At 39.3% G+C, this 27,852-nt stretch overlaps 3 protein-coding genes across 8 annotated transcripts in view; 1 reads left to right on the top strand and 2 right to left on the bottom strand.

Annotated features, from left to right (window-relative positions):
* Nucleotides 1–18,454, bottom strand: part of LOC117985222 (uncharacterized) — a 35,044-nt gene extending 16,590 nt beyond the window's left edge. For 2 of the 4 annotated variants that reach the window (XM_069501035.1, XM_069501036.1), the window contains exons 1-8: nucleotides 18,028–18,454; nucleotides 8,033–8,143; nucleotides 6,715–6,831; nucleotides 5,887–6,025; nucleotides 4,987–5,152; nucleotides 4,396–4,507; nucleotides 2,645–2,749; nucleotides 1,096–1,239 (exon numbers count right to left, since the gene is read on the bottom strand). In XM_069501035.1, coding sequence (XP_069357136.1) covers nucleotides 1,096–1,239; nucleotides 2,645–2,749; nucleotides 4,396–4,507; nucleotides 4,987–5,152; nucleotides 5,887–6,025; nucleotides 6,715–6,831; nucleotides 8,033–8,143; nucleotides 18,028–18,189 — 1,056 coding nt within the window. In that variant the 5' untranslated portion in view covers nucleotides 18,190–18,454. The remainder of the gene's footprint in view (nucleotides 1–1,095; nucleotides 1,240–2,644; nucleotides 2,750–4,395; nucleotides 4,508–4,986; nucleotides 5,153–5,886; nucleotides 6,026–6,714; nucleotides 6,832–8,032; nucleotides 8,144–18,027) is intronic. The other 2 variants (XM_069501037.1, XM_069501038.1) reach the window with 1 other exon arrangement.
* The window catches only part of pasha (partner of drosha), a 144,958-nt gene extending 123,729 nt beyond the window's left edge, over nucleotides 1–21,229 (bottom strand). Inside the window, exon 1 of the mRNA XM_069501039.1 lies at nucleotides 21,224–21,229. The gene's annotated coding sequence lies outside the window, so the exon portion shown is untranslated. The remainder of the gene's footprint in view (nucleotides 1–21,223) is intronic.
* On the top strand, nucleotides 19,871–27,847 carry Rad1 (Radiation insensitive 1). 3 transcript variants are annotated; one of them, XM_069501055.1, is made up of 8 exons: nucleotides 19,871–19,934; nucleotides 20,205–20,342; nucleotides 22,141–22,311; nucleotides 23,195–23,332; nucleotides 24,224–24,327; nucleotides 25,255–25,486; nucleotides 26,818–26,949; nucleotides 27,603–27,847. In XM_069501055.1, exons 3-8 carry the CDS (start codon nucleotides 22,219–22,221, stop codon nucleotides 27,717–27,719), a joined length of 816 nt encoding a protein of 271 aa, XP_069357156.1. In that variant the 5' UTR covers nucleotides 19,871–19,934; nucleotides 20,205–20,342; nucleotides 22,141–22,218; the 3' UTR covers nucleotides 27,720–27,847. The 3 variants fall into 3 exon arrangements, with proteins under 3 accessions (XP_069357156.1, XP_034828210.1, XP_069357157.1); XM_034972319.2 differs by lacking the exons at nucleotides 19,871–19,934; nucleotides 20,205–20,342 and adding an exon at nucleotides 20,344–20,480; XM_069501056.1 differs by lacking the exons at nucleotides 19,871–19,934; nucleotides 20,205–20,342 and adding an exon at nucleotides 20,985–21,004.
* The last annotated feature ends 5 nt before the right edge of the window (nucleotides 27,848–27,852 follow it).

Below are 27,852 nucleotides of genomic sequence, written 5' to 3'. Positions count from 1 at the left end.
TTAATTTAGTTTAGTTTAGAGATTGTGTACTAGAGAATCGGCCCCATTTACTACTTAATATAAAGTATTTTAAAAGGAAAAATAAATAAAACTAATAGCAGCGGCACGCGCGGCCCGCAGTCAAAATTGCGGCGCGTGCGCGAACGGACTCCCTTGAAAAAGGACCCCGGGTGGGTTCGAAACTAGTCGGGCTAACGTCGACTAGACACGTGAGTACAGCTGGGATAGATATTATTTATAATGGAAATCACTCACGGTAGTTTAAACGCTAAAACTAATATACTTACCAATAATCCATATCCATCCATACTAATATTATAAATGCGAAAGTGTGTCTGTCTGCTAGCTTTTCACGGCTCAACAGTTTAACCGATTTCGATGAAATTTGGTACAGAGCTAGCTTACATCCCGGGGAAGGACATAGGCTACCCCGGCTGTTATCCCGGAAAATTAAAGAGTTCCCACAGGATTTTTAAAAACCTAAATCCACGCGGACGAAGTCGCGGGCATCATCTAGTAAGTAATAAATTGTACTTAACAATACATTTTACGATTACTGCTAGGTTTATAAATTATTATAACTATTCTAAAAAAAAAAATTGCCGACGGTATATTTTTATTTCGGCTGACGTCACGCTAATTAATGTCAATCTGTGTTAATGAGACATGGTTCCAGCGCAATAGCAAAATGCGGGACTTATATTAGGTAATTCATAATAGTAGATTACTACAGTCAGCTACTAATGGGAATCCAATTGGCAGTCAATTTATTCCGACAGGTGGGGCATAAGCGAACTTCCTAGAAGAAGTAGTATCATCTGTGGAACCAGCTATAGTAAGCTGCCTAACGCATTAAAAAAAAAAATATTGTCATGTAAATTCATGAATGAAACCTCCTTAGTATAAATAAGAAACTATGAAGATGACGGCTTGTATTAGACCTCTTGTGGCGCGCTCTCTGAGATCAGTTTTGCCTGTGGATCCCTGCCCATTCCTTCGAATCGGCGTTTCTGGAAACGCCAGTCGCATTGTGTAGAAGGATCGCCTCGGAGTCGGTGTACAGTGGAAACAAATGAATGGCTCGTGGAGCAGTACCTGTCGTTCGGGCGAGGCGGGGTGTGCGAGCACCGCGGTGGGCGCGCCGGGCGCGAGCGGCGGCGGCGAGGGCGGGCGCACCGGCGCGCAGGCTCCGTCCATGAGGCACGCCACGGCGCGGTAACTGGAGACCAGCTGCAGCGGCTGCGCACATCAGCACTTTGGTGTTGGTAATCATCAACCCGCGAGCACCGACACCAAAATACCACCACCACACTCACACACCCTTCACCCTCTAACTGGGTAACATCAATAAAGATTTGCTTCGTGATGATCCATGTTGCGCAATGAGTTTTTACCGAGACATGTTACGTTTATATTAGGTACATGACGTATGACATGCGTTCTCGCCTATAGAGCATATAAATAATTTGAAATTATATAATACAATACTTAACTGTGATTTTACCTAGTTTTCTTTGATAATAATTTGTGCATTTGCTAAATGCACACAATAGCATTTTTACTAAATAAATAAAATAATATATATTTATATAAATAAATCAATGGGGATCATGTTTATTTACCTTCGTTGAAGGCGAAATTACTACAAGATGGGGCATGTGTTTGAGTTGGCAGTTTCCTTTTTAGACGTGTATTTAACATATCTGCCTCTTTTTATACATATAGTATTTACTATCATAGATGTGGTACGTATTTTAGTCGCAAAAAGAATTCTTTTTCCACACCTGGTATTATACTCTGGTGTTGGATGCTCCAGCTGTGCACGGGAATATAATATCCATTAGTTGTGACCAAAATAAAATACGAAGCAGCACACATTCCTGATGGTCGAATATTGATTAGAACGCGTGCGTTGATTGTGAACAAACAATAATTTTCACCGAAAACGACGCATAATGCAAATTTTTATTGATGTTGACCAGAAATTAACCGTCGTAAGAGGTGAAAGGTACACGAAAGACAGAGCTATTAAGTGTATTTAGCCACGGTTGAAGAGATAATATGACGAAAAAACAAAAGAAAACGCCATGAAACAAAAAACGGTGAAACTGGAACATTTATTCAGAAATTATTAGATAAGCTTATTAATTTAGAAGCAAATTAGTTCACTTTGGTTAGCGATAGCAGAGAATTGCTAAGGATAATTTTATCAAAAAATATTAACAAAAAAGGCCCACTAGAAAAATTAATATATTTATTATTTAAAAAAATGCTAGAGATATCTTTAAGTTTTCCATTAATCTCCAAAAATTGTATTAATAAATAAATGATGAATATAAAATTATGTATAATATATGGCAAGCATGTAAAGAGATGTAGTGTATGTGTTTTCATAGTAATAATTGTTTTATATAAATACAATTATAATATAATATTATGTTTATAATAAATAATCAAAGTATCATTAGTACAAAATTTATGATAAATGTGTATTATGCTCAAAAATATTTGAATGCAACAAATAGTACAATATTTCCTCACTAGGATCATTTCGAAATGAACAATATTGCAAATGGTGTGACAATAGCAAGGTGATTATTAGGACGCACGAGTGTACTACGAGCACGTCGAATAACTCATGTACCTTGGAATCGACCACGACCGCCGATTGGGAGGTAGAGGAAGTCGTGTTGCAACTGGCCACAACCTCAGGTGTTGTGATGCAACTAAAGGGTATGGCGGAATCCACCTGCAAAGTAAAACAATCATTATTTAAATACGGGCAAAAATAGTTGTTGTTCACAGACAATACTAATTTATTCCTACCTCTTTATCCTTGAAAGAAGACAATTTCTTTCTTATGCAATCTGTTTTTTCTGGACTGTCACTATAGAGTAGGACTCTAAGGGCGTTTTTGTTCAAGCCTTCTTTTTTCGCAATAACACTAGCTTGCGGTTGTTTAGACTTTTTTTTGTTCTTTTTAGTTGGTTTATTTTCATTGCAATCTACGGCTGCGTTAGTAGACTTAACTTCACTAACAATTTCTTTTACTTTAGGTGATGGTTCATTTTTTTTATAAGGGTCTGTAAGAATTTGAAAGCTTTTAGGGAATGTTAGAAGGATGCAAGCGTCGTTTGGAAGTTCAGCCATCATTGATGGGAAGGTGTCGTTCGAGATGGTATCGACATCAAAATTCGATACTGTAGTAACTTCATTAGTAGATTCATTTCTTTCAATGGTTGTTTTTACTTCTAATTTTTGAAACTTTATTTTACATATAGGTTCTTCTGAGGAAGATATTTTGACAATATCCGAGTTTGCATTGCAATTGTCATCGTTGTTATTTATTTCCAATTTTTTAATAAGTTTTTTTTGGTGTGCAACATATTCAGTAAAAGAATTTGAGTCGTCTATAGCTTCACTATTAAAAGGAATTTCAACCAGTTCAAAATCAGTCTTTGTCTTTGAAGTTTCAACTAAATCTGACCTCTTGACAATTTCAACAATTAAACTACTACATTTTTCGGTGACTTTAGAAGGCAAGCTAATTTTTTCAACATCGGTAGGTGTCGACTCCTTTTCGATACCACCGTGTTCGACAGTTTTTTTCAAATCTTTCACTTTAGTTAACTGTTTGTCTTTTACTGCATTTTCGGTATTTTTATGCAATTTTTTGATTGGTTTTCTATCTTTGCACGTGTCATTAGTGGCGCACAACGGCTTGCCTATACTTAACTTTCTAAAATTCGTTGGCGTTTCTATTATCTTCTTAGGTGCTACTAAATCATTTCCTACTCTTTTTCTGTACATTCTTTTTGCATGAATATCACTTTCATTATCATTAAAAACAATTTTATTTTCAGTATTATCACACTTAAGTTTATCTATGGGTGTATACTTTAACCATAAACTTTCATCGTTATTGCTATTTATTTTATTGCTTTTGCAAATTTCCATACTCCTAACTACAATATCATTATAGCTGATAGGATCTTCGGTGAGGGCAGGTGCTATTTTCTGGATATTATTATCAAAAATATTAATATTGCTCTGTACAGATAAATTCTTATTCATTGATGTTACACCACATTGTCTCGCAAAACTGTTCTCATTTTCAAAGCTTGTGGATGCTCGATAAGAATAACGATCTAAGCCTTCGTACCAATTATTGACCGTGTTGACCCACATGGCATTATTCAGTTCTTCGGGTTCGCTGCGGTTAGAGCTGGGGAAGCGTGGCCTGGTGGCGATGGTCGGGCCGCGCGGTCTGGCTCGTGCACCACCGCCTGCTCGGGCCGCGCCGGCGACGCACAGCGCGCTCATGAGGCGGGCCTGATCGGAGACAGGGCGGGGCGCGGGGACGGGGGTGCGGGGGGCGGGGGACGCGGTACGCACCTGGTTGGAGGCGGTGGTGGTGGTGACCGCGCGGCCCGAGCACACGCTGCCGCTGCCGATCTCGAGAGTCGCACGCGCCGTGTACGTCATCGGGAACGTCGGCTTACTTCTTCTGTAAACAATTTTCCCTTTTCACGCATACATAATACGCCTTACCTTTACTTATAATACAAGGTAAAGTTCAAATTCCAACAGTTTATATTTTGATTTATTTAAATTTTTATGGAAATATATCTGTATATATAAAAGGAAAAGCTGACTGACTGGCTGACTGATCTATCAACGCACAGCTCAAACTACTGGACGGATCGGGCTAAAATTTGGCAAGCAGAGAGCTATTATGACGTAGACATCCACTAAGAAAAGGTTATTGAAAATTCAATTCTTAAGGTGGTAAAATAGAGGTTTGAAATTTGCGTAGTCCAGTCGCGGCCATAAGCTAGTTTCTTATAAACCGCCAGAGCGTGTTGACGGCAATCGACGACACCACTTCCACCTCCAGTCCGCTGGACCTGGCTTCATTCGGTGGCACGATTTCGAAAAGGCCTATATCCATGTTGGCCGACTGTTGAATCAGCCTTAGATGTGTACCTGGAGAGCACGTCCAGCTCCTGCGCGGGCGGCGGCTGCTGCGGCGGGCTGGCGTCGCCCGTGGATACGCGGCGCTCGGCCAGCGGCGGCGGGTTCACGCAGCGGACCGTGGCCAGGTATCCGCCGCGCACCGCGCCCACGCCTGTCTCCTCGCCCAGCAGGAACGCTGCAAACACAACACTCTTTTTTAGGGTTCCGTACCTGAGGGTGCCAACGGGACCCTATTACTAAGCCTCCGCTGTCCGACCACCCGTCTGGCTGTCAGGGGGCTGTATCTCGAGAGCCGTAATAGGTAGAGTTGAAATATTCACACAATGTCTAATGCCGCTATAACAGCGAATAACAAAAATTTCAAAATTGCCAACATGAAAATTAAATTATTGTATGATGGTACAGAACCCTTAGTGTGCTAGTCTGACTCGCACTTGAGATATTTTTTCACTTTCCCTTTCGACTACGTACGACTACTGGCTGGAGACAGAGGGTGTCTCCAGCCAGGTCTAGTGCCTCCGGCCGTGGCTCGTTGCCACCTCACGGGCAAAGTCATAGCCGCCATACAATTTAGCGCTCTAGTACGATGCTGTGTAGAAACCGATTACATTTACAGAGTTTAGTTCGACTGCTTTTCTTTACGAAAAAATGATGCTTTTATAAGTTTAACATTTTAAATTTACTTCTGGTACATTTCGAAATTATACCTAATAGTTTTTCGAACAAACTCATTAATCTAGCTTTGTATTCTTTTTGCGTGAGCTACTCGTCGAGAGTACAAACAGCTATAGTAAGCGACAGGGGTAAGGGGTAAGAAGGTAGACGCCCTGCACACCCACGCATCACCTGTCCCCACCCTGATTGCCATCTCGACCTGTCGCGCTAAGATGGATAAGGCGAGATACGCACAGGTGTCGACGCCGGAGGGCAGGCTGCCGCCGTGCAGCGCGCGCGCAGACACGGTGCCGGCGGGCGGCGTGGGCGCGTGCGCGGCGTGCGCGCGACCACGCCTCGGCGCCGCCTCGCCCGCCATTGCCGCCACGAGGTCCTGCCACCAAACCACTCATTACAACTACATCGTAAGTATAGTCTACCATAACTTAGGGGAGCATCCAGCTAATCAAGTCAGCAACTATTAGTCAAATGTCAAAACGCGCGCTAGTATTCTACAGCAATGGGAGATTCACTGGAATGAAAATAAACTGTTCGATTTCGATTCTCGAATGAATCGCCCGAATCGAATTATTCGATAAGAAATAACAGTAAAACAACCGATTTTTTTCAATTGTTCAATTATTGTTATAGCGCGCGAGTCGATTGATTTCATTATTTATTAATTTCGGCCTACAAACAAGTGGTTACCTAGTAGTACTTGATAGTGATTATTGCAAATTCAGTTGTACGCTATCTCTAAATTGACAGTTGTTATAATAGTGCTATTGGACTAAGAGCCCGTGAGGGCCGGCCCTTCGTTACAGTATAAAACCTGAAAGTTTCTATGCGCATTGACCCCAATACAGAGAAGAACAATCAGCGACTATGAAGTTTGGATCATGGTGGCTTTAGGGGATAACAGGTATCAAAATTGTAAAAAATGTTACTCGCTGATCATTCTTCCGTGTTGGAGACAATACGCAGATAAACTTTCAGTTTTTATAAAATAACGAAGGTCTGGCCGTTGCTGGCTCTTAGTCTAAGAGATTGTGGGCAACAATTAGAACCGTTGTCCTCCCTCACTTGTAGACTAGAGTGATGTTCGCGGCGCGCGCGACCGCGCCTCGTGTTCCTGCCCGCGCCCACCCGCGCCGCCGCCTCGCACGCCTGCTCGTCCTGCTCAACTTCTTCCAATAATTCCTGTAATTACATCAAACATTTTGTATTCATACTAATATTAATAAATAATAATAAGTGATACCTAAGGTCTATTTTTAGGGCTCCGTACCTCAAAAGGAAAAAAGGAACCCTGATAGGATCACTTCATTGGCACCGATTCCGTTCTTTCTCTAAACTAAATTTAGAGTATCTGCATCCTTTTCTTTTTAACAATGCTAAAAAGGGACAGAACATGAACTTTACATTTAAAGACTCTAAATTTTAGTGCACGCTACAAATTTAAACAGTAGGCTCGCGACTGTGCGCTAAAATCACGGGTTTTACCATTTTAAAATTAAATTTAAAACTGTCAAACTGCGTCTGTCGTTTCATATTACATTGGTAAGAAGAGGATGCGAATACTCTAAAACAACTCTAAAATACCTAAAATACTCTAAATTTCGAGGGAAAAATTCGAAAACCGTGAATTTGTGGACAAAGCTATTTTTGTTAGGCTGGTATTTTTTAGGTTGACATTGGCCCCGATTCTCTAGTCTCTCTCTAAACTAAATTTAGAGTATCTGCATCCTTTTCTTTTTACTAATGCTAAAAAAGGAACGGAACCTGACTTTCACATTTAAAGATTCTAAAATTTAGTGCACAATACAAATTTAAACAGTAGGTTTGCGAGTGCGTGCTAAAATCACGGGTTTTACCATCTAAAAATTAAATTTAGAAATGTCAAACTGCTTCTGTCCTTTTCATATTACAATAGTAAGAAGAGGGTGCGAATACTCTAAAATTAGGTTGTGCTTAGAATCGGTGCCACTGCTAGCTGTCGTTTTAGTCTCTGGGATAAAAATTTACTTTAGTGGTTAAGACATCGATCTTCTGTTCGGGGGGTCGGGGGTTCGATTCCGGGCACGCACCTCTAGCTTTTTGGAGTAATGTGCGTTTTACGAAATTAAATATCACTTGCTTTAACAGTGAAGGAAAAATCGTGAAGAAAGCTACATGCCTGAGAGTTCTCCATAATGTTCTAAAAGGTGTGTGAAGTCTGCCAATCCGCACACTGCGTGCGAATGTGATGGACTATGGCCAAAGCCCCTTCTCATTATGAGAGGAGACAAGTGCTCAGTAGTAGGCCGGAGATGGGTTTATGATGATGATGATACTGAATACTTCAAAGGAGAAAGTCTGTCTGTCTGTCTGTTTGCCTGCTAGCTTTTCACTGACCACGAACCTTAAAAAGACTACTTTTGCCCTCGCGGTCTTTTGGACATTTGTATGTGATAGCCTCATCGAGCAAGGCGCGCAGCTGCCCGTCGTCGAGGGTCTCCACGTGTTTATTGTTCTGAAACAAAAGTTTTCAAATAGGTCTTTATATAAATAAAATAAATAAAAGTTTATTCAGCTTACAAAACAAGTAAAAAAAAGAAACATATAAGCCAAATGTTACAAATTAAAAAAAGTTAAGCTTAAAACTACGAGCTTGACAGTACTAAGAACAAAAATGATGTCTTGTTTGAGCTGAAAGGGCTTCTGCCTCAGCATGATGCTGCGGTATTTGACTACTGAAGCGCTGATTTTCAGACAGAGCCCTAATGTCACGACCCGACAACGAAACAGTGTTCTCTATAAAATTCTTACTCTTTCTTAGCAAATGCCTGCGTCATAATAGCTATCTGCATGCCAAATTTCAGCCCAACCCGTCCAGTAGTTTGAGCTGTGCTTTGATAGATCAGTCAGTCAGTTACCTTTTCCTTTTATATATTTAGAGGAAATTGTTACGAGTAGCTATTGCTGCTGGAATACATTATGTCAGGCGAACACAATTTTTTTTTAACTTGCGGAGAGCTGTATTGTAATATGGGCCTTTATGAGCAGTTATGTAGAGCGTTGTCTCTGTCGTTCTCGCAGCATTATCAGCCGCGTACGGTAACTTCCATTCTGGACTCAGTTATAGGTTATTTTTTAACTCGCAAAATTAACGAGTTCCCCGAGATTTTTAAAACCTAAATACACGCGGGCATCATCTAGTAGTTATAATAAATGCGGAATGTGTATCTGTCTATTTGTCTATTTCTATTATCTTTTCATGGCCGCTAAACTTAACCGATCTTGTCAAAATTTGGTACAGATATAGCTTGCATCTCGTTCTCGATGCCAGACGTAGGCTATTTTTTCCTGGAAAATATGCCCGAAGTAATAATGCTGAAGGGATTTTTGAACACTTAATTCCACGCGAACGAAGTCGCGGGCATCCTTTAGTATCTTAATAAAGCCATAATGGGGAATTTAATTACTGATTTATAAGCACATAATATTATATCGTAGAGGCGAAATCACTGAATAGTTCTTAGTCCGAAGTCCTCTGAAGAAACCATCATAAATATTAACTTTTCAATAAAAAAAATGTTTGCCATAATACATCAGACAAAATGAATCCCAGTATGTGATACATGTGGGATCTCATCAGTTACTAGTCACTACACTTATTTATTAATGGCTTGTGTTGTGCCAACAGAGACATCCTACAATAAAGTCCTGGTCGAACAGAACGTGCATCGGTAGTAGCACGACAAGACGTTAGTACTGCCGCCCACTGGGCCATTCGTGCCAGCCACTAAACACAACCACTAGTGATTATACCACTAGCCACTAGACGCAGTTACGAGTCGCCGAGTCGTAACGGGCTACTGAGCTACTGAGAATTTCTTGAAAAATAAATAAAACCAATCGCATTTTCGGCCCTACAAGTCATTATTACGTGGATGGTTTCTTCAGAGGACTTTGGACTAAGAACTATTCAGTGATTTCACTTCTACGATATATTATGTGCTTATAAATCAGTAATTAAATTCCCCATTATGGCTTTATTATGATACTAAAAGATGCCCGCGACTTCGTTCGCGTGGAATTAAGTTTTTATGAGGCGTCAGACAAGAAACTCTCCAACACACTGCGGCGGTAATGCGGCTTCTTCGTGCGACTCAGCAGTGAACACTTTTTTTTAATTTATAGACTAGCGCTTGGCTACAATCAGACAGTTCTGCGGCATAAAGGAACTTCTATGGCGCAGCGACTCAAATCGCTGTCGCATCGCGTTGTGTATGACTTGGCCTTAATTATATTCCGCAGATTCATGGAGACGGTACGATAAGCAGTTAATTAATGCTTATGTAGTTAGTTCATTACGTGTCGAAAACAAAAATTAATAACTTAAGTAGGTAGATTGCGAAACTCTATATTAGGTAGTTACCACTTACCAGTTAGGTACCTATTGTATTTTTGATTTAACATTATAGGTCAAAGCCCCGACTCACAGAAGGTGAGCTAATGCGGTAAATAACTCACGCTGCGGCAAGATGCTATACGTCATAGTTTTATTCCATTTGGAAAACAATCACCTACTTATGTTTAACTAGCTTGTATTTGATGGTTACTTTGCTTTCAGTCAATGACATACAGTACACGGCAGAAAATATTGTACATCGAACTTTAGAAAGAGATAGCGGTTTCGTAGAGCGTTGTCTCTGTTGTTGAGACCGACAAAACGTCACATAAGTATGAGTGACAGCGATAACGCTCTACAAAGCCGAAATCTCATTATAAAGGTCGATGCGATGTACCTACATTATTTCTTGCTGGCTACTGTAAATAAGTAAGGCTCTTATTGCAATCTAAATATATTTAAAAAGGAAAATGTTATTGACTGACTGATCTATCAACGCACTGCTCAAACTACTGGACTGATCGGGCTGAAATTTGGCATGCAGCTGTTATGACGTAGGCATCCGCTAGGAAAGGATTTTTGAAAATTCAACCCCTAAGGGGGTGAAATAGGGGTTTGCAATTAGTGTAGTCTGCTATAATAAGCTAGTGTATGGATAAAAATGTAAAATTCACTAGTCGGGGAATAGACATTAAGTTAATATCCTAGTTGATTGTAGCTTTATCATCGAGTCAGTTGAATCTTCGTAACGGTCGCTCCAATTTTTATAGATAGATTCCTAAAAGGCCAGCAACGCATCGGCGGTTCCTCTGGTGCTGCAAATGTTCATGGGCGGTGGTAATCACTTAACATGCCGCCTGCTCGTTTGCTCGCTATCTCTATTTAAAAAAAAGATAGAGGACTAGATATAGGTAAGAAGGCTACTATTTATCTCGGGAAGACAAAGGTGTTTTAAAAACCTAAAGCCAATAAGCTGCGGTCAAAAGCTTTTTTTTAATCAGCCCTTGGCTGCATCCTAAGATGGAGCGCGCTAGTCTAGAAGACGCCTATTTACTCTTGACTTAAAGGTACCTATAACAAAAATGGATAGGAAAACTGAAGCCGGAAGGGCGTTCCATAGGCTCTGAAGAGCTTTTTGACCTCATTTCACCCTCCTTTTTCTACAACCGCACCGCGCGCCACCGTAAACAATTTCACCATCACCACCTGGGTGTCTGGACTTCGACCGTCCGTCGTGCCAGATTCTTTTTTCCACGCACATACAAACTGTGGATCCAACTCCCATCGGCGGTATTCCCACTAGATTACAACAAGGGGGCATTCAAGGGGCGGACCAACAATTTCCTAAAAGGCCGGCAACACATCGGCAGTTCTTCTGGTGCTGCAAATGTTCATGGGCGGCGGTAATCACTTAACATCAGGTGACCCGCCTGCTCGTTTACTCGCTATCTCTATTAAAAAAGCTAGTTAAAATGACTTCCAATATTATTGACAAAAACTTGTACAAACTTCGATAAATATGGAAAATGTTAACACTACCATAAAATGACGATAACAAACAGTTACGTAATTTAATTATGGCGAATAGAATTAGCTGTACGTAGTGTGATATCAGCTATCACTATTCTATATCACTGACAACGTAGCGACAAGGTCAGCGTATGAAAAACATATCCTTCAAGCTCCAAGTTCTGTTGACTCAGGTCAACGTATTGTTTAGTACGCGAAATGGCAATCGGGGAGGGAACGCCCCGTACACCCGCACAGCCCAACCCGCACTAATCTGGTGCGGGCGGGGGCGGGTGAAATGCGGATGTGCGGGGCGTCCCCCCGCCTCATAACCCGATTGCCATCTCAGCCTATCGCGGACTGTAGGTAGCATAGTCGAGGCCACGCACGGCATTTATTCATATCGAGGGTGTCGCTGGCTTCGTATGGTATGGCATTCGGATCTTGACAGTCTTTAGTTTTTGACGACTTGCTTGGCGCGATGGTGAGAGGTGTCTTGTAAATGGGAGGGGAGGTCCCGGGTTCAATTCCCGGCAGGGGCAATTTGGGAATTTATAATTACCGAGGAGTATGGGTGTAATAAATAACTGCCACACCGCTTTCAAGTTAGCCCGCTACCATCTTAGAATGTATCATCACTTACCACGGTGAGATCGCAGTCAAGAGCTATTTTGTAATGGAATTTAAAAAAAACAGGCCAAGTGCGAATGAGACTCGCGCACCGAGGGTACCGTACCACAGTCGTATTTCTTCGACATTTTGCATAAATAAAAATCGGTTTTTGAATATACAGGTAAAGCCCTTTTATATGATACCCCACTTGGTATATTAATCTTACTTTGAAAATTGAAAATACTAATTATTGTGAATACTAACATGAACACATATTTTAAAATTTTATTTGTGAATACACATGATTGACATGACATGATGACAAATTCATGATTCTAGGTCAACGGAAGTACCCTATAGGTTTCTTGACAGACAGATAGACAGACAAACAACAAAGTGATCCTATAAGGGTTTCGTTTTTCCTTTTGAGGTAAGGAACCCTAAAAAAAGTGTTATTTCTTGTACGATGGAACGGAATCCTTCGTGTGCAAGTCCGACTCGTACTTGACCGTTTTTTTTGTTATACCTATAAGGTATCGTTTTAATCAATAAGGAATTGGGTCAAAGGTTCAGTGACTATAGAAAATGCTAAAAACCAGTGTTTGCTGCAGACGCGTAACTAATTCCGTAATTATGTTCCGGTCGATTGGATGCTGAATCATTTAACTCAAGGACCCACGCGCAGGTTCTACATTATTTTTCTTATTCTAACCGTTCGTTGTCATGACAATGGGGCCGATTTTCTTGAAGACAATCTCTAAACTAAATTAACAGGTCTAAATCTAGTGCTATCCTTTTCCGCAAGCAACATTATGAAAGGGATAGCAATAGATTTAGACGTATCATTTTAGTTTAGTTTAGAGATCGTGTACCAGAGAATCGCCCTCAGTATTATGATGAGAATAAAATAATAATCATCGTCATTATGATTAACCCATCGCCGGCTCACTACAGAGCACGAGTCTCCTCTCACGGTGAGAAGGGTTTTGGCCATAGTCTACCACGTTGGCCATATGGCCAACGTGGTAGACTATGGCCAAAACCACATTTGGTACACTTTACACACCTTTGAGAACATTATGGAGAACTCTCAGCCATGCAGGTTTCCTCACGATATTTTCCTTCACCTTAACGGTGAAGTGAAGTGATATTGAATTACTTTAAACGCATATAACTCCAAAAAGTCAGAGGTGCGTGCCCGGGATCGAACCCCCGAACTCCAATTAGTAGGCAGATGTCCTTACCACTAGGCTATCACAGCTTCTGTATAATAATATATATAACTACATGATTGCCCGCGACATCGTCCGCGTGGATTTAGGTATTCCAAAAGTCCCGCGGGAACTCTTTAACCGGGTTAAAAAGTAGTAGTAGCCGGGTAGCCTATGTCCTTCCCCGGGATATAAGCTAACTCTGTACCAAATTTCATCAAAATCGGTTAAACTGTTGGGCCGTGAAAGGCTAGCAGACAGACAGACAGACACACTTTCGCATTTATAATATTAAGTATGGATTTAAATAGGTACATGCAACCGCCAGGACTAAACCTCTCGCGTTATATCAGATTATATGTATTATATATTTTAATCAGCCAGTCTAAGACGTTCGCAGACACCGTCTTACTCTTTCCATTGGTGAAAATTGTATAAAACAACCATCAAAATAAAACAAAACTCGGCGAAGGGACTGTGTTTGGTATGTAGTGATAGTTATGTTACACAAGGCTGATTAGGTAAATGATGAGATAAAGCGGCGCATCATCGATCTCTCGACTCCCGGATGTCCTCGCTCGCTCCTGGCTCGACCGTGACCTTTGCAAGCGCCTGTGACCCACCCTCATAGTATAATATGACGTCAGATATTCAGGAAAATGAGAACCTTGAGTTTTCACTTTGTTGTTACAAAGGTAAACAATACAAATTGAGTATTTTCACGACTACGCGACGCGAGGTGTTGTGTTCATCAGCCTATAGGTACTTAAATATAAAGCTGCTTTTGTTCCGTTGTGGCGCTCTAGAGATTAAACTTGTGGACTTATTTTGATGATTCTTTTACCAATAGATTTGTCTCAAACTTTCAAGTGCTTACTACTAAAGACGCCATAATATGGGATAAAAAAAAACTGAATAGTCAAATATACTACCTAGTGGGCGCCCCATTAGGTACTAGCACTAACAAAAAGCTAAAAGGTAGCATATAATACAAGTAATAAAATACCGGCCGAGTGCGGGTCAGGCTCGCGCAACAAGGGTTCCGTACTAGAATTGTATATTTTCGACATTTTGCACGATAATTCAAAAACTATGATGCATAAAAATAAATAAAAATTTGTTTTGTTTATTGAGATATACACTTGATATAGCTATCTTACTTCGAAAATTGAAAATACTAATTATTTTATTTCATGACCACATTTTTTTATGTGATGTGACCACAAATTCACAGTTTTCAGATTTTTTCCCCTAATGTCTGCTATAAGACCTACCTACCTGCCAAATTTCATGATTCTAAGTCAACGGGAAGTACCCGGTAGGTTTCTTGACAGACACACTGACAGACAGACAGACAGACAGACAACAAAGTGATCTTATAAGGGTTCCGTTTTTCCTTTTGGGGTATGGAACCCTAAAAATCAGTCAAGTGTGATTCAGACTAGCACAGGAAGGATTCCGTACCATCGTACAAAAAAATAACACTTTTTTGTCAGCAACCTCATACCCTTGATTTATAATATAAATTGTGTATGGCAGATGTTTGGCCCCTAAAATTGTTCTGGCTGCTTACAAAAACTATTAAAATAGTTCCCTGGGCATCATATTATAAAAATTAAGACTCAGACTAAGTAAGATTAAGTTATTTTTTGGCTGCTTTAAAACGTCTATATTAAAAAAAAAAACGGCAATATTAATTATTATTTACTACTAGATGATGCCCGCGACTTCGTCCGCGTGGATTTAGTAGGTTTTTAAAAATCCCGTGGGAACTCTTAGATTTTTCGGGATCAAAAGTAGCCTATGTCCTTCCCCGGGATGGAAGCTATTTTTGTTTTTTATTTTTGTTACCAAATTTCATCAAAATAAACGGATGAGCTGTGAAAAGCTAGCAGACAGACAGACACACTTTCGCATTTATATTAGTATGGATTGACAGTATTCTGTAAAACCTACATAAAATCAGCACTCAGACTTAAAAGTGAGTAATGTTTTTACGTACCTTTAGCAGCTGATATTTTTCAACTGCCCCCTGGCTCAAGCTAGCAAATATACGAAAATTTAAGGTACGTACAAACACTATTCTAACCCACACATTTTGGTACTCAGAAAATAAGGCAGGTATGGCTCTATTGCGATCACTCCATCTATTTCACAATTTAATTTTTGTTTTTGTGATGTAACCATAAATTCGCAGTTTTCGGATTTTTCCCTTTATCTTTTTATATTTATTTTCATAAATTTAGATCAACGGACGGTACCCTCTTCTAGGTATCTTGACAGACACAGACAGACAGACAGACAGTGAAGTGATCCTATAAGAGTTCCGTTTTTCCTTTTGTGGTTACATAACCACAAATTCACAGTTTTCAGATTTTTCACCTCATGTCTGCTATAAGACCTACCTTCCTGCCAAATTTCATGATTCTATGGGAAGTCAATGGGAAGTACCCTATAGGTTTCTTGACAGACAGACAGATAGGCAACAAAGTGATCCTATCCCTTTTTCCTTTGCAGGTAAGGAACACTAAAAAGGAATTACTTAACATTGAATAAAGGCAAAATAACAGGTATGAAGAATAAAGATCCATACTTTAACTCTTATCAAGTCAAAACTACTTTTAACTGCAAAAAACTCTATAAATAAAATAAATAAATAAATAATAAATTTATTCATAACAACATCAACAAAGCATTGTAGCCAATAGTGAGCGAGCGTCAACCAATCAGAGGTGAATGTGATTGTGACATTATAGCTGTCAACTGTCATTCTTCCTACCGCAATCGAAATAAATAAATAAATAATAAATAATAAATTTATTCTATAATAAATTTTATAGTACACTTTTGATTTAGATGTTAGTTAGTAAAGAGATGTTGACTGAAATTCTGATCTGAACACTCTGCCGGAATAAATCACCATTATCTAAATAAATTTAAACAGATATTATCAAAAATTGCAGACAGTCGCTTCAGTACTGAGCGAACATAGATATCACATATTTCGTCACTGGCAGCAAGCGAACCGTGGCTTAGCGGTCAGAGCGTCAGGCGCGATCCCAGAAGATGCAGGTTCAAATCCTGATAGTTCTGCAATTTATGATATATGTATTTAAAATTATTAAGAAATTTCCTTGCAATGCAGGTAAAAACACTAACATAAAAAAAAAAATATATAGTAAATCAGCATTATGTTCATAATGTATGTAAGATTAGGTCAAATATCAGAACACCTAAATTATATTATGCAGTTGCATCTGTCTTACCACTATTTTGTAAAGCTCACAAATGAAATCCTGAATAACGCAAGCCTATGAGGCCAAGTGGAGCAAACTAGAACCTCCATAACTAAGGTAGAATAAGTGAAGCTGAATGAAGGAGTGAGTCAAAGGGCTTAGATTTAAACCTATTTATAACCAGTGCTTTTCAGTCAAAAAGAACTATTAACCAATATTTTTAGTTAAAAATACTTTTGATCAACATCAAGTGATGTTGATCAAAAGTTGATGTTCTGACCATAACAAATACAAATGCTCAAGTAAATCTATACTAATATTATAAAGAGATAATGTCGTTAAGTTTGTTTGTAGGGGGTAATCTTTGGAACTACTGGACCGATTTTAAAAATTCTTTCACCAGTAGAAATCTACATTATTCCTGAGTGACATAGGCTATATTTTATTATTAAAAAAGTTAGAGATCCTTTTGAAAATTTCAATAAAATGAAAAAAGTCTCACCTGTGAGCTTCCGTGGTGTGCGCTGCCTAAATAGTTAAAGTTACACGAAAACAATGTTCGGTGAAATTGTTTCTCTTAAACAGCTCTAAAAAAAGTCCGCGATAGCATATATCTATCTTTTACAGTAGGCTCACAATAACCATTTTTAACCGACTTCAAAAAAAGGAAGAGGTTCTCAATTCGTCGGAATCTTTTTTTTTATGGTTTTGAAATGTGGTCTAAGCTTTACTTTCGGGGCTGTTACTATAATAGTATTAATCTTTATCAAAATAAAATTTTTCATTATCTCAAGTGTTTAATTTAGACCAAAATTGCCCCTTGTATCATTTCATTTAGATTAATATCTCAGGAGATGTCACGAAATTAAAATAATGGCGACGGCCGCGGCAGTCCGTATGTGCAACGCGATTATGTCGCAGTGCGATTATATTGGAGGTAGGTAGTAGCTACCTACCAAGTAAAGACTTTTTGAACTCGAGGATCCAACTCCTCAGCCTTGATACTGTAAGTAATTGAATTCTTAAATTGTGGTGATATCATGGGATTTTTAAAGAATAATTGCGTTTAAATGTTTTTACGAAATTCGGTACTGAGATATCTTGCATCACGGGGATGGGCTGGTATGGATAGGTTACTTTTGGTCCTGGAAAATCAAAAGTTCCCACGGGATCTTTAAAAACCTAAATCCACGCGGGCGAAGCCGCGGGTATCGGCTAGTTTCAGATAAATCAAAAATACGAGTGTATTTTTGACATTTCCTTCGCCATCATCGCTAGTCAAAGAAAACTTATTTCATAAAAGAACAATATTTTTTTAAATTTTGATTTACTAGCTGTAAAATAATTGAATATGGCTTTAATTATTGTTAAATAAGGAGTAACTAAGCAATTTAAATACCGCTGGTGGAATAAATAAAAGAAAAGGTCGACTCACGTCTACGTCAAAGTTGGCCCCCACAGTCGTAATTTTGTGTTCCGTATTTGCAGATTGATCCTTTACGTGGTTGTACACTAATTTTGAATCTTCGACAGAATTACTTGTTATGCTTTTATCCGGGGCTTTCGGTTCCTTATCATACTCCGGTGGAGGAGCCATCTTGAAGGAAGAGTAGACAGATGACACAAGTCTTATGACTTTTACACACTAAAATCACTCTCTACCTCTTTCTAATTAAAATATTAAACAATTTACGTTTTAGACCATTTTGGTAGACATCTGCATTATACCTAAAGTTCTAAAAATCCACAAAAACGAACACATCATTTTCGACATATTCCTATGTTCCTGACATTTTCCACAATTCAAATTCACATCACACAAGTTCACACTCACAATATTTTACTTCGAAAAATTTGTGACTTGTTCTGAGTGACGGACACCTAGATTATAGGCTATACACAAATAAACACAGATTACAAATAAAAACTGACCAAGTCTGTAATAAAGTGCCCCCAGTGCCCCGTAAACGGTCAAACATGTTCGTCCACAAACACGCCGTTAATCTTTGCCAAACACGTTGTTTGAATAATGCATCCATTGCATCAAACACGCCCGCAGACGTTCAAATAATTTAACAAGCACGTAATATTTGACAAACATGTTTGACCGTTTACAGGGCTCTTGACATATTGGTTAGCTTGTTGGTTAGTAACAACCGTAGACTGAGTAAAAAAGCTATAATAAAGTACTGTGTAACCGCAACTGAGATAGCGATAGCACGGTGTAACGATGAATAACACGACATATACCATTGTTTAGTAGTCAATATTTGTATTAACCGATCAACAACATTTGTATTAAACGTTTTTTATGTGAAAACAAGTAAATAACTTACGAGAAATACAATGATGCCACGAATTCTCAAAGTTTGTTTTGCAACTAAAGTTGTATTCCTTGAAAAAAATCAGTAACGTGTATAAGGGACAAAAAATAGGTTAGCTGTTTATCACATTAGTAACTTTATCAGAGCTCTCGTTTTAGTGTGAATGAGAAAGCAAACGTTCCTTTGTCTAGATTTTTTACTCCGTCTACGGTAACAACCCAGATCGTAAAGCCAGTTGAAAAAAACCGGCCAAGTGCGAATCAGACTAGCGCAATGAGAGTTCCGTACTACAGTCGTATTTTATCGACATTTTGCACGATAAATCAAAAACTACTTACTAGATCTCGCTCAAACCAATTTTCGGTGGAAGTTTGCATGGTAATGTAACTAGTTATACATCAGATATTTTTTTCACTATTATGTCTCTTTAATTCGTAAAACGAATCTAAACAATTGAACATAAAAATTACAGATCGAAAATATCATCTAAACCACCGCAACGAGGCAGGGTGCCCAGAACGCTGGCATATTTTTTTTTTAGTTTTATCATTCTCTTATTTTAGAAGTTACAGGGGGGGGGGGGGGGGGGGGGACACAAATTTTACCACTTTGGAAGTGTCTCTCGCGCAAACTATTCAGTTTAGAATAAATTATATTAGAAACCTCAATATCATTTTTGAAGACCTAACTATCGATAAATACCCCACACGTATGGATTTGATGAAAAAAAAATTTCAACAGTATAGCTCTTATAGTTTTGGCAAAAAGTGGCTGTGACATACGGACGGACAGACAGACAGACAGACATAATGAATGTATAAGGGTTCCGTTTTGTCTACTATGTAGTGATTATAATTACCTTATAATTACTCTTTGCTGGTGATGTGACTTGTGCGCCCAACTCAAAAGGGCTAGACCCAGAGCCGTAAAACCAGTTAAACAAAAGTTGTGCGCCAAAGAGTATATAATCACTACGTTTGTGCGCGGCAAATGGGATTAATGAATATTTGGATAGGCTGTATGTATTTCATTTAAATAAAAATTAATCGTTTCTGCCACAAAGCAAAATAAGAAGAAGAAGAATCAGTTTCTTTATTATTCTTTTACTTAATGTTGACGGATATTTAATAATGAACAATAGTTATCCCTGCACAAAATTGTTTGCGGACACAGTTTTTGAATACCTGGAAAAGAGTATTCAAAATTCCACTACTAAGAATTGTTAGTTATACTTACTTTATATTCTTTTAAATTAAAACATTTACTGATACAAATAATAAAATTGCAGTTTCAGACGAAGATTTATTGACACTACATTCAGTTTATGGATCAGTTTTTCAACGCGCTTTAGACGTTTTGGAAAAACACCCATTTGTTGAAACCTACTCCACTGCCAAGAGGGGTAGAGTTTTGATAGAAATTAAAGGTGAGAACGACCGATGCTACAGAATCTTCCCACGTATGAATTATTGCCCTTGTCGTGCGTTTAGACATCAAGTTATTGAAAAAAGATGCCAGATCACTTGCAAGCATGTTTTAGTTGGAAGAATTGCTAGTATTTCAGGTAAATATTTGACATTAATTGTACATAACTAGCTTATGAGCTGAGCTCAGTTGCCCATAAGGTGGAGAATTGTTACATTGATAATTTTGTAATTTTTTATGATTTGAAAAAGCTACTGCTGAGTTTATTGCAAGCACTTCTCAGTAGAATCTGCATTCTGAACAAGTGGTAGAGTCACTGATGTAGTATAAGAGACACCAGCTGTTGGCTTACATGAAATAAATTAATTTTGATTTAATTGAAACTTGGAAAACTATGACTCTTGTGATAGTTTCTCGCACATGGCCGGTTTTATATAGATACTCTTGTACCTATATAAAACCGGTCATGTGCGAGTCAAACTCGTGCAGCGAGGGTTTCGTACTTCAGTCGTATTTTTTCGACATTTTGCACAATATATCAAAAACTACCTATTATGTTTGTATAAAAATAAATAAAATCTGTTTTAGAATGTACCTACAGAATGGAAAGAAAGCACTTTCATATTATGATACCCCACTTAGTATAGTAATCTTACTTTGAAAGTAAGTACAAATTATTGTTTGTGCACACATTTTTTTTTGAGGTACAGAAACCTAAATAATAAAAATTGTCTTTAATTTATTTAAGTATTCAGTAAAGATGGATTGGGATAATATAGTAGAATACAAAAAGACAATTTTTTGCTCCTAAAAAATAATTCAAAAGCCAGAGTAAAATAGATGGGTTGCAGAAACTGCCAACTTGTCCCTTACTTATCCCACGTCAGTTGTGACTTCTGTGTAGAGTGCCTACCATACGACTACAGGGTCTAATCACCAGCAATAAAAACCGGCCAAGTGCGAGTCAGGCTCGCGCAAAGAGGGTTCCGTACTACAGTCGTATTTTTTCTACAATTTGCACGATAATTCAAAAACTATGATGCATAAGAATAAATAAAAATCTGTTTAAGAATGTACAGGTGAAGACCTTTCATATTATGATACCCTACTTGATATAGTCATCTTACTTTGAAAACTGAAAATACAAATTATTAGTTTGTGACCACAATTTAATTTTTGTTGTGTGATGTAACTACAAATTCACGTTTTTCAGATTTTTCCCGAATGTCTGCTACAAGCCCTACCTACCTGCCAAATTTCATGATTCTAGGTCAACAGGAAGTATCCTATAAGGTTTCCGTTTTTCCTTTTGAGGTACGGGACCCTAAAAAGACTTGTGAGTACCTACCACATATTGTGTAACTATGCACATGTTAGCTCTAGCTGGTACTTTATTCATGTAAATTGTTAACTACAGTAATTGATGATATTTTAAATTAAAAGGCCTCTGACCTTATACCTGCGCAGTGGGTGATTTAACGATGTATGGCTAGGGCATAAGCTGGCATGAGGGAGTAGATAGTGCTCAACTAGCGGATGCGTCTTATCGGCGGATAGTCTTTGGCAACAATGCACACCAGGGCATACCCTGAAACCAGCAGAAGTGAAGTGAACTGAGAAAGAGATTAATTTGTTCTCTCTCACTTCTCCCAGCAGCAGTAATATCATCTACTAAGAAATAAGCAGAACAAATGAAATTTCGTATTTACATTACAAATAATATAGCGATGCTCTTGCTTGAGATTCATAGGTATTCTAATAGTTTGTCCCTTGAATGTATGAATGTTATTATTTTGCAGGTAAAACAGTGGACAGGGAGGTGACGCAGGAACAATACCTGATGTTGGTGCAGTCTATGTTTGATATTGAATGACAATATGTCTGAGGGTACTTCTCAGTATTATTTCACTGCTTCCATGGATTCTGGGAAATCTTTGTACAGCTTATTAAAAGCCATTCAATTCCAAGAGGTATTGTTGTATATTTTATTTACCTACTTCATCAAAGAAAAAGGGTGGAATTATTTAATGGTTCTGGTGTGATATTAAACTTGTTCAGTAATTTTCGGCACTCCATACCCCAAAAGCAAAAAAACTTTATAGAGTCACTGGTTGTTGTCTGTCTGTCGAGACCCTTTATCTCAGGAACGTGTAGAGGTATTCCCACTTGCTGGCTTTTTGAGAAGTTTGTACTTAAAAATATTAATGAATGATTTACAAAAAAATGGCACGTCTAAAATATATTAAGCAGTGACAGACATTAGCCTTCTTTTATCCCCAACTTTTCTAGTTCACTAGTTACGTGCCTTTTAAGCAATTAAATATCACTTGGACTACCTACACTTTCAAAACCCTATTTTACTCCTTTAGGGGATGACTTCTACCTCATAATAGCTATCTGCATGCCAAATTTTAGCCCAATACTAGTTTGAGCTGTGCGTGGATAGATCAGTCAGTCAGTCACCTTTTCTTTTATTATATTTAGACTTCATACAGTTAGTAAACATGGTTAAAGTCGTCACTCAGTCACTGTTTATATATAAGAAGCTTATGAGTAGGTACTAAAAGAGGTCTATGTATTTGTTGGTGTTTGCCCGTAAGCTGTGATAGCCTAGTGGTTATAGGACGTCCGCCTCCTAAGCGGAGATTCGGGTTCGATCTTTTGTGAGTTGTGTGCTTTTTAAGTACTTACCTAAAATATCACTTGCTTTAACGGTGAAGGAAAACTTCGTGAGGAAACCTGCATGCCTGAAAGTTCTATGGCTAAAACCCTTCTCACTCTGAGAGGAGACCCATGCTCTGTAGTGAGTCGGCGATGGTTTGCTCATGATGATAATTTTATTCATGTTTGCAGTGTGCAGTGTTCTGTGCAATGTCCGAGGGGCTCAAACTGACAGTGGAGGAGGGTAAATGTGTGCAGGCCTCCGCTTATGTTCCTGCTGACAACTTCTCAGAGTATCACGTCAGAGATGATGTTGATGTCATGTTTAAAGTAAGAAATTCATATCCATACATTTACAAAAAAAAATTAAAATTGTATACCTACTTACCACAGTATTTGTACGCCTCTACGACTTATGTGTTGAACTTTTATAATAATTATTATCTTTTGTAACACACATTATGCAAATAAAGAATTTCTAATTTCTAATACTTACTTAATAATTATTATAAACGCTAAAGTGTGTCTGTCTGTATGCAAGCTTTTCTTGACCATCTTGTTAAGCCAGTTATAACGAGATTTGCATCCTGTGGAGACAAACATAGGCTACTTCTTCCTAGAATTTTTGAAAATCAATAAGAGGGTGGGATTTCTGAATAATCCTGAAACAGACTTTTTCAGCAGTAACGGACAGCCTAAATAGCAATTTTCATCTATGTCACCTGAGATTTATGAGAAGTGACAGACTTTTATACAAACTTTAATCCCCTATTTAACCCCTTTATGGGTAGAATTTCCAAAAATCGTAAAATACGTATTTATTCATTTTTAACTGAAATTCTAAATATCAATGTTCATCAAAAAAATTTGAACTTTCATTTAAACTTTCACAGCGAATGGACAGACGATGATCCGGGTGAATGGGAAACTTATATTTTTTTTTCGAGGAAAACAATGATTAGTATGGAAAAAGTTAATCTAAATATATAAAAGGAAAAGCTGACTGACTGGCTGATCTATCAAAACAGAGCTCAAACTGCTGGACGGATCGAACTGAAATTTGGCATGCAGATAGTATGACGTAGACATCCGCTAAGAAAGTATTTTAGAAAATTCAACCCCTAAGGTGGCAAAATAGGGGTTTGAAGTTTGTATAGCCCACGCGGACGAAGTCGCGGGCATAAGCTAGTTATCAATAAAACACATGGTAATCTTTTTCAGATAAGCATAGCAGTACTCACTGAATGTCTCAACATATTTGGTGCCAGTGAAGAGTCTAGTTTAAAAATGTATTACAGGAGCGAGGGATCCCCATTATTACTTGTGTAAGTAAAATTTTAGCTTATTTTATTATAATCTCACTCCTTTGCACACTATAGTATGGGGCAGAAAATATTGTACATCAACCTAGAATATCTGGTATACTCTTCCGAAATCAGTGATTAATGCCAATTATAATCCGGGTATTTTTAAAACAAGTGAATAAGCACGTTCTAGGCAAATGCGTCCCATCTTAGGCCACATCAACACTTCCCATCAGGTGTGATCGATCGTGCGCATATTATAATGAATATTTTTTAAAAAAAAAAGACCTTTAGAAAGAGTTAGCGGTTTTATAGAGCGTTGTCTACTCGTTGAGACCGACAAAACGTCACAGGTATGAGTGATAGAGACAACACTCTACATAGCCGAAATCTTTTTCCAAAGGTTGATGTACAATATTTCTTGCTACTGTAATTTATTAGTTGAAAGCATGGGAATGATAAGAAAGTTAAAATTCGGCACTATTCTAGACAAGAGGTCACTAGCAATACAAAAATCGGTCAAGTGCGAGTCGGACTTGCACACGAAGGGTTCCGTACCATCGTATTTATTTTCATGACGGCCATTTTAAAATTTCAATTATTTATTGTTATATAGCAGCAATAGAAATACATGTTTTGTAAAAAATTCAACTCTCTACCTATTATGGTTCACGAGATACAGCCCACTGACAGACAGACGGACGGATGGACAGCGGTGGCTTAGTAATAGGGACCCGTTGACACTGGTAGACCTTATCGACATCCGTTACCATTATTTCAGTTCCATAGTGCATTTCCTTTAGAACCATTATCATAAAATCATCACGCACGCTCCAGGTATTGTCTTTTTACGCGGAAAAAGAAGTTTCACTTCAAAATAAAGAACGTGACCAATAAATACAACAGGCTGCAACTGTAATAATTATTAAAGGAAGTACATTGAATTAGTTTGCAGCCTCAATCAGTGACCAACGTGATGACAGACTGTGAGATCTCCACACAAACAGCAGACTCTGTTCTGGAGCTCCGAGACGAGGACGCGTCCGAGGTCGCTAAGCTAGTGCTGAAGGCGAACGCCTTCCTCGGCCTGCTAGCGGACCTGGAGCGCTCCTGTGACGTCATGGAGCTGAACCTTTCGCCGGACCATCCCAACGTTAGCATCGTTACCTACGGAATGCAGGTGAATCCTTATTAACCCGTAAGCAGCCAACTCTGTGAAGCTTAGAGACGAGGTCGCCAAGCTAGGACTAAAAGCGAGCGCCTTAGGCCTGCTGGAGCACTCCTGTGACGTCACGGAGCTGAACCTCTCGCCGGACCATCCCAATGTTAGGATCGTTACCTACGGAATGCAGGTGAATCCTTATTCACCCGTAAGCAGCCGACTCTGTCGAGCTTAGGGACGAGGTCGCCAAGCAAGTGCTGAAGGCGAACGCCTTCCTCGGCCTGCTAGCGGACCTGGAGCGCTCCTGTGACGTCATGGAGCTGAACCTCTCGCCGGAACATCCCAACGTTAGCATCGTTACCTACGGAATGCAGGTGAATCCTTATTAACCCGTAAGCAGCCAACTCTGTGAAGCTTAGAGACGAGGTCGCCAAGCTAGGACTAAAAGCGAGCGCCTTAGGCCTGCTGGAGCACTCCTGTGACGTCACGGAGCTAAACCTCTCGCCGGACCATCCCAACGTTAGGATCGTTACCTACGGAATGCAAGTGAATCCTTATTCACCCGTAAGCAGCCGACTCTGTCGAGCTTAGGGACGAGGTCGCCAAGCAAGTTCTGAAGGCGAACGCCTTCCTCGGCCTGCTAGCGGACCTGGAGCGCTCCTGTGTCGTCATGGAGCTGAACCTCCGCCGGACCATTCCAACGTTAGCATCGTTACCTACGGAATGCAGGTGAATCCTTATTAACCCGTAAGCAGCCAACTCTGTGAAGCTTAGAGACGAGGTCGCCAAGCTAGGACTAAAAGCGAGCGCCTTAGGCCTGCTGGAGCACTCCTGTGACGTCACGAAGCTGAACCTCTCGCCGGACCATCCCAACGTTAGGATCGTTACCTACGGAATGCAGATGAATCCTTATTCACCGGTAAGCAGCCGACTCTGTCGAGCTTAGGGATGAGGTTGCCAAGCAAGTGCTGAAGGTGAGCGCCTTACTCGGCCTGCTGGCGGACCTGGCCTGGAGCGCTCCTGTTACATCACGGAGCTGAACCTCTCGCCAGACCATCCCAACGTTAGCATCATTACCTATGGGATGCAAGTGAATCCTTTAATTTTTGACCGAAAACCCAAATACCAAGTTTCATCTCCTATTATTTAACGTTCTTAGGGGTAGAATTTCCAAAAAGGGTTTTTGGAATTTTTAACAGGTTTCGAATCCCAGTGGTTTAGGCTGTGCGTCAATGTATCAGTCAATCAGGACTGTCTTTTTCAGGAAGTCTTTATAACATACTTCGAAAATGGAGGAGGTTCTCAATTCGGCCCGATTCGATTATTGACGTTTACTGTGTGTACCCCAGGACAGGTCCTGTATCGAAGTGCCGAAGTCGTCGGACATGATGCAGAGCTTCAGCTGCTCGACGGCGGTAACGCTCAAGTACCAGTTGCCGCATATCAGACTTATCATGAAAGCTCTGGCCATTTCCTCTAAGGTTAGTTTATCTTGTACTTTTTCTTTTATTCATTTTTGATTTCTTCATGGCATCGTACCAGAACGCTAAACCGCTTGGCGGTAAGCTTTGCTGGTAGGGTGGTAATTAGCCACGGCCGAAGCCTCCCACCCGACCAAAGTAGAGAAAATTTAGAAATTATAAAATTCCAAATTTCCCGTCGTTAATCGAACCCGACCCGAGACCTCCCACTAATAAGACCATAGCGCTCACCATTGCGCTAGGGAGGTTGTCATGAAAATACTATCTTTTTCGGCGCATTCTGCGTCGCTGAGAATCTTGACCACTTTTTAGTTTTCACTAATCACATGGTTGGGGGGTTTCCTAGCGCTCTTAGTAAATGTCGGACTCGTACACGTAGGGTTCCACCATTATGTTAATGACAGACTGTGCCACCTATAAGTCATTTAGTAAATATTTTTTCGTGAACACATTTTGATTGTTTTTTTGTGATGCAACCACAAATTCACGGTTTTTGGATTTTTCCTTTACTTGTACTATAAGACCTATTTACCTGCCAAATATGATTCTAGGTCAATAGGAATTACCCTATAGGTTTTGTTGAGAGACGCAACGGACAGACGGACAATGGGTGTTACACGGATTTAAAGGTTTGTATTTAAATACTTTTATAGGTGGTGCTAAGATGCAGCTCAAACGGACTATTGCTTCTTCAATTGAAATTAGAAAAGGATGATCAACGGCAAATGTTTTCGGAATTCCATATTGTGCCTTTACTTGATGATTATTGACTTATACTTAATAGTAATAGCAATAACTATAATGTGGAGACCGTCGCCATCATTTGTACATTTCGTCGCGATAATTTTGTAATAGTTGTAAGTAGGGGTTTTCAAATAAAACTAAATATTGTGCAAAATATAT

Source organism: Maniola hyperantus, chromosome 9 (assembly GCF_902806685.2).
Source record: "Maniola hyperantus chromosome 9, iAphHyp1.2, whole genome shotgun sequence".
NCBI lineage: Eukaryota > Metazoa > Arthropoda > Insecta > Lepidoptera > Nymphalidae > Maniola > Maniola hyperantus.
This window is presented reverse-complemented; position numbering and strand designations above follow the sequence as displayed.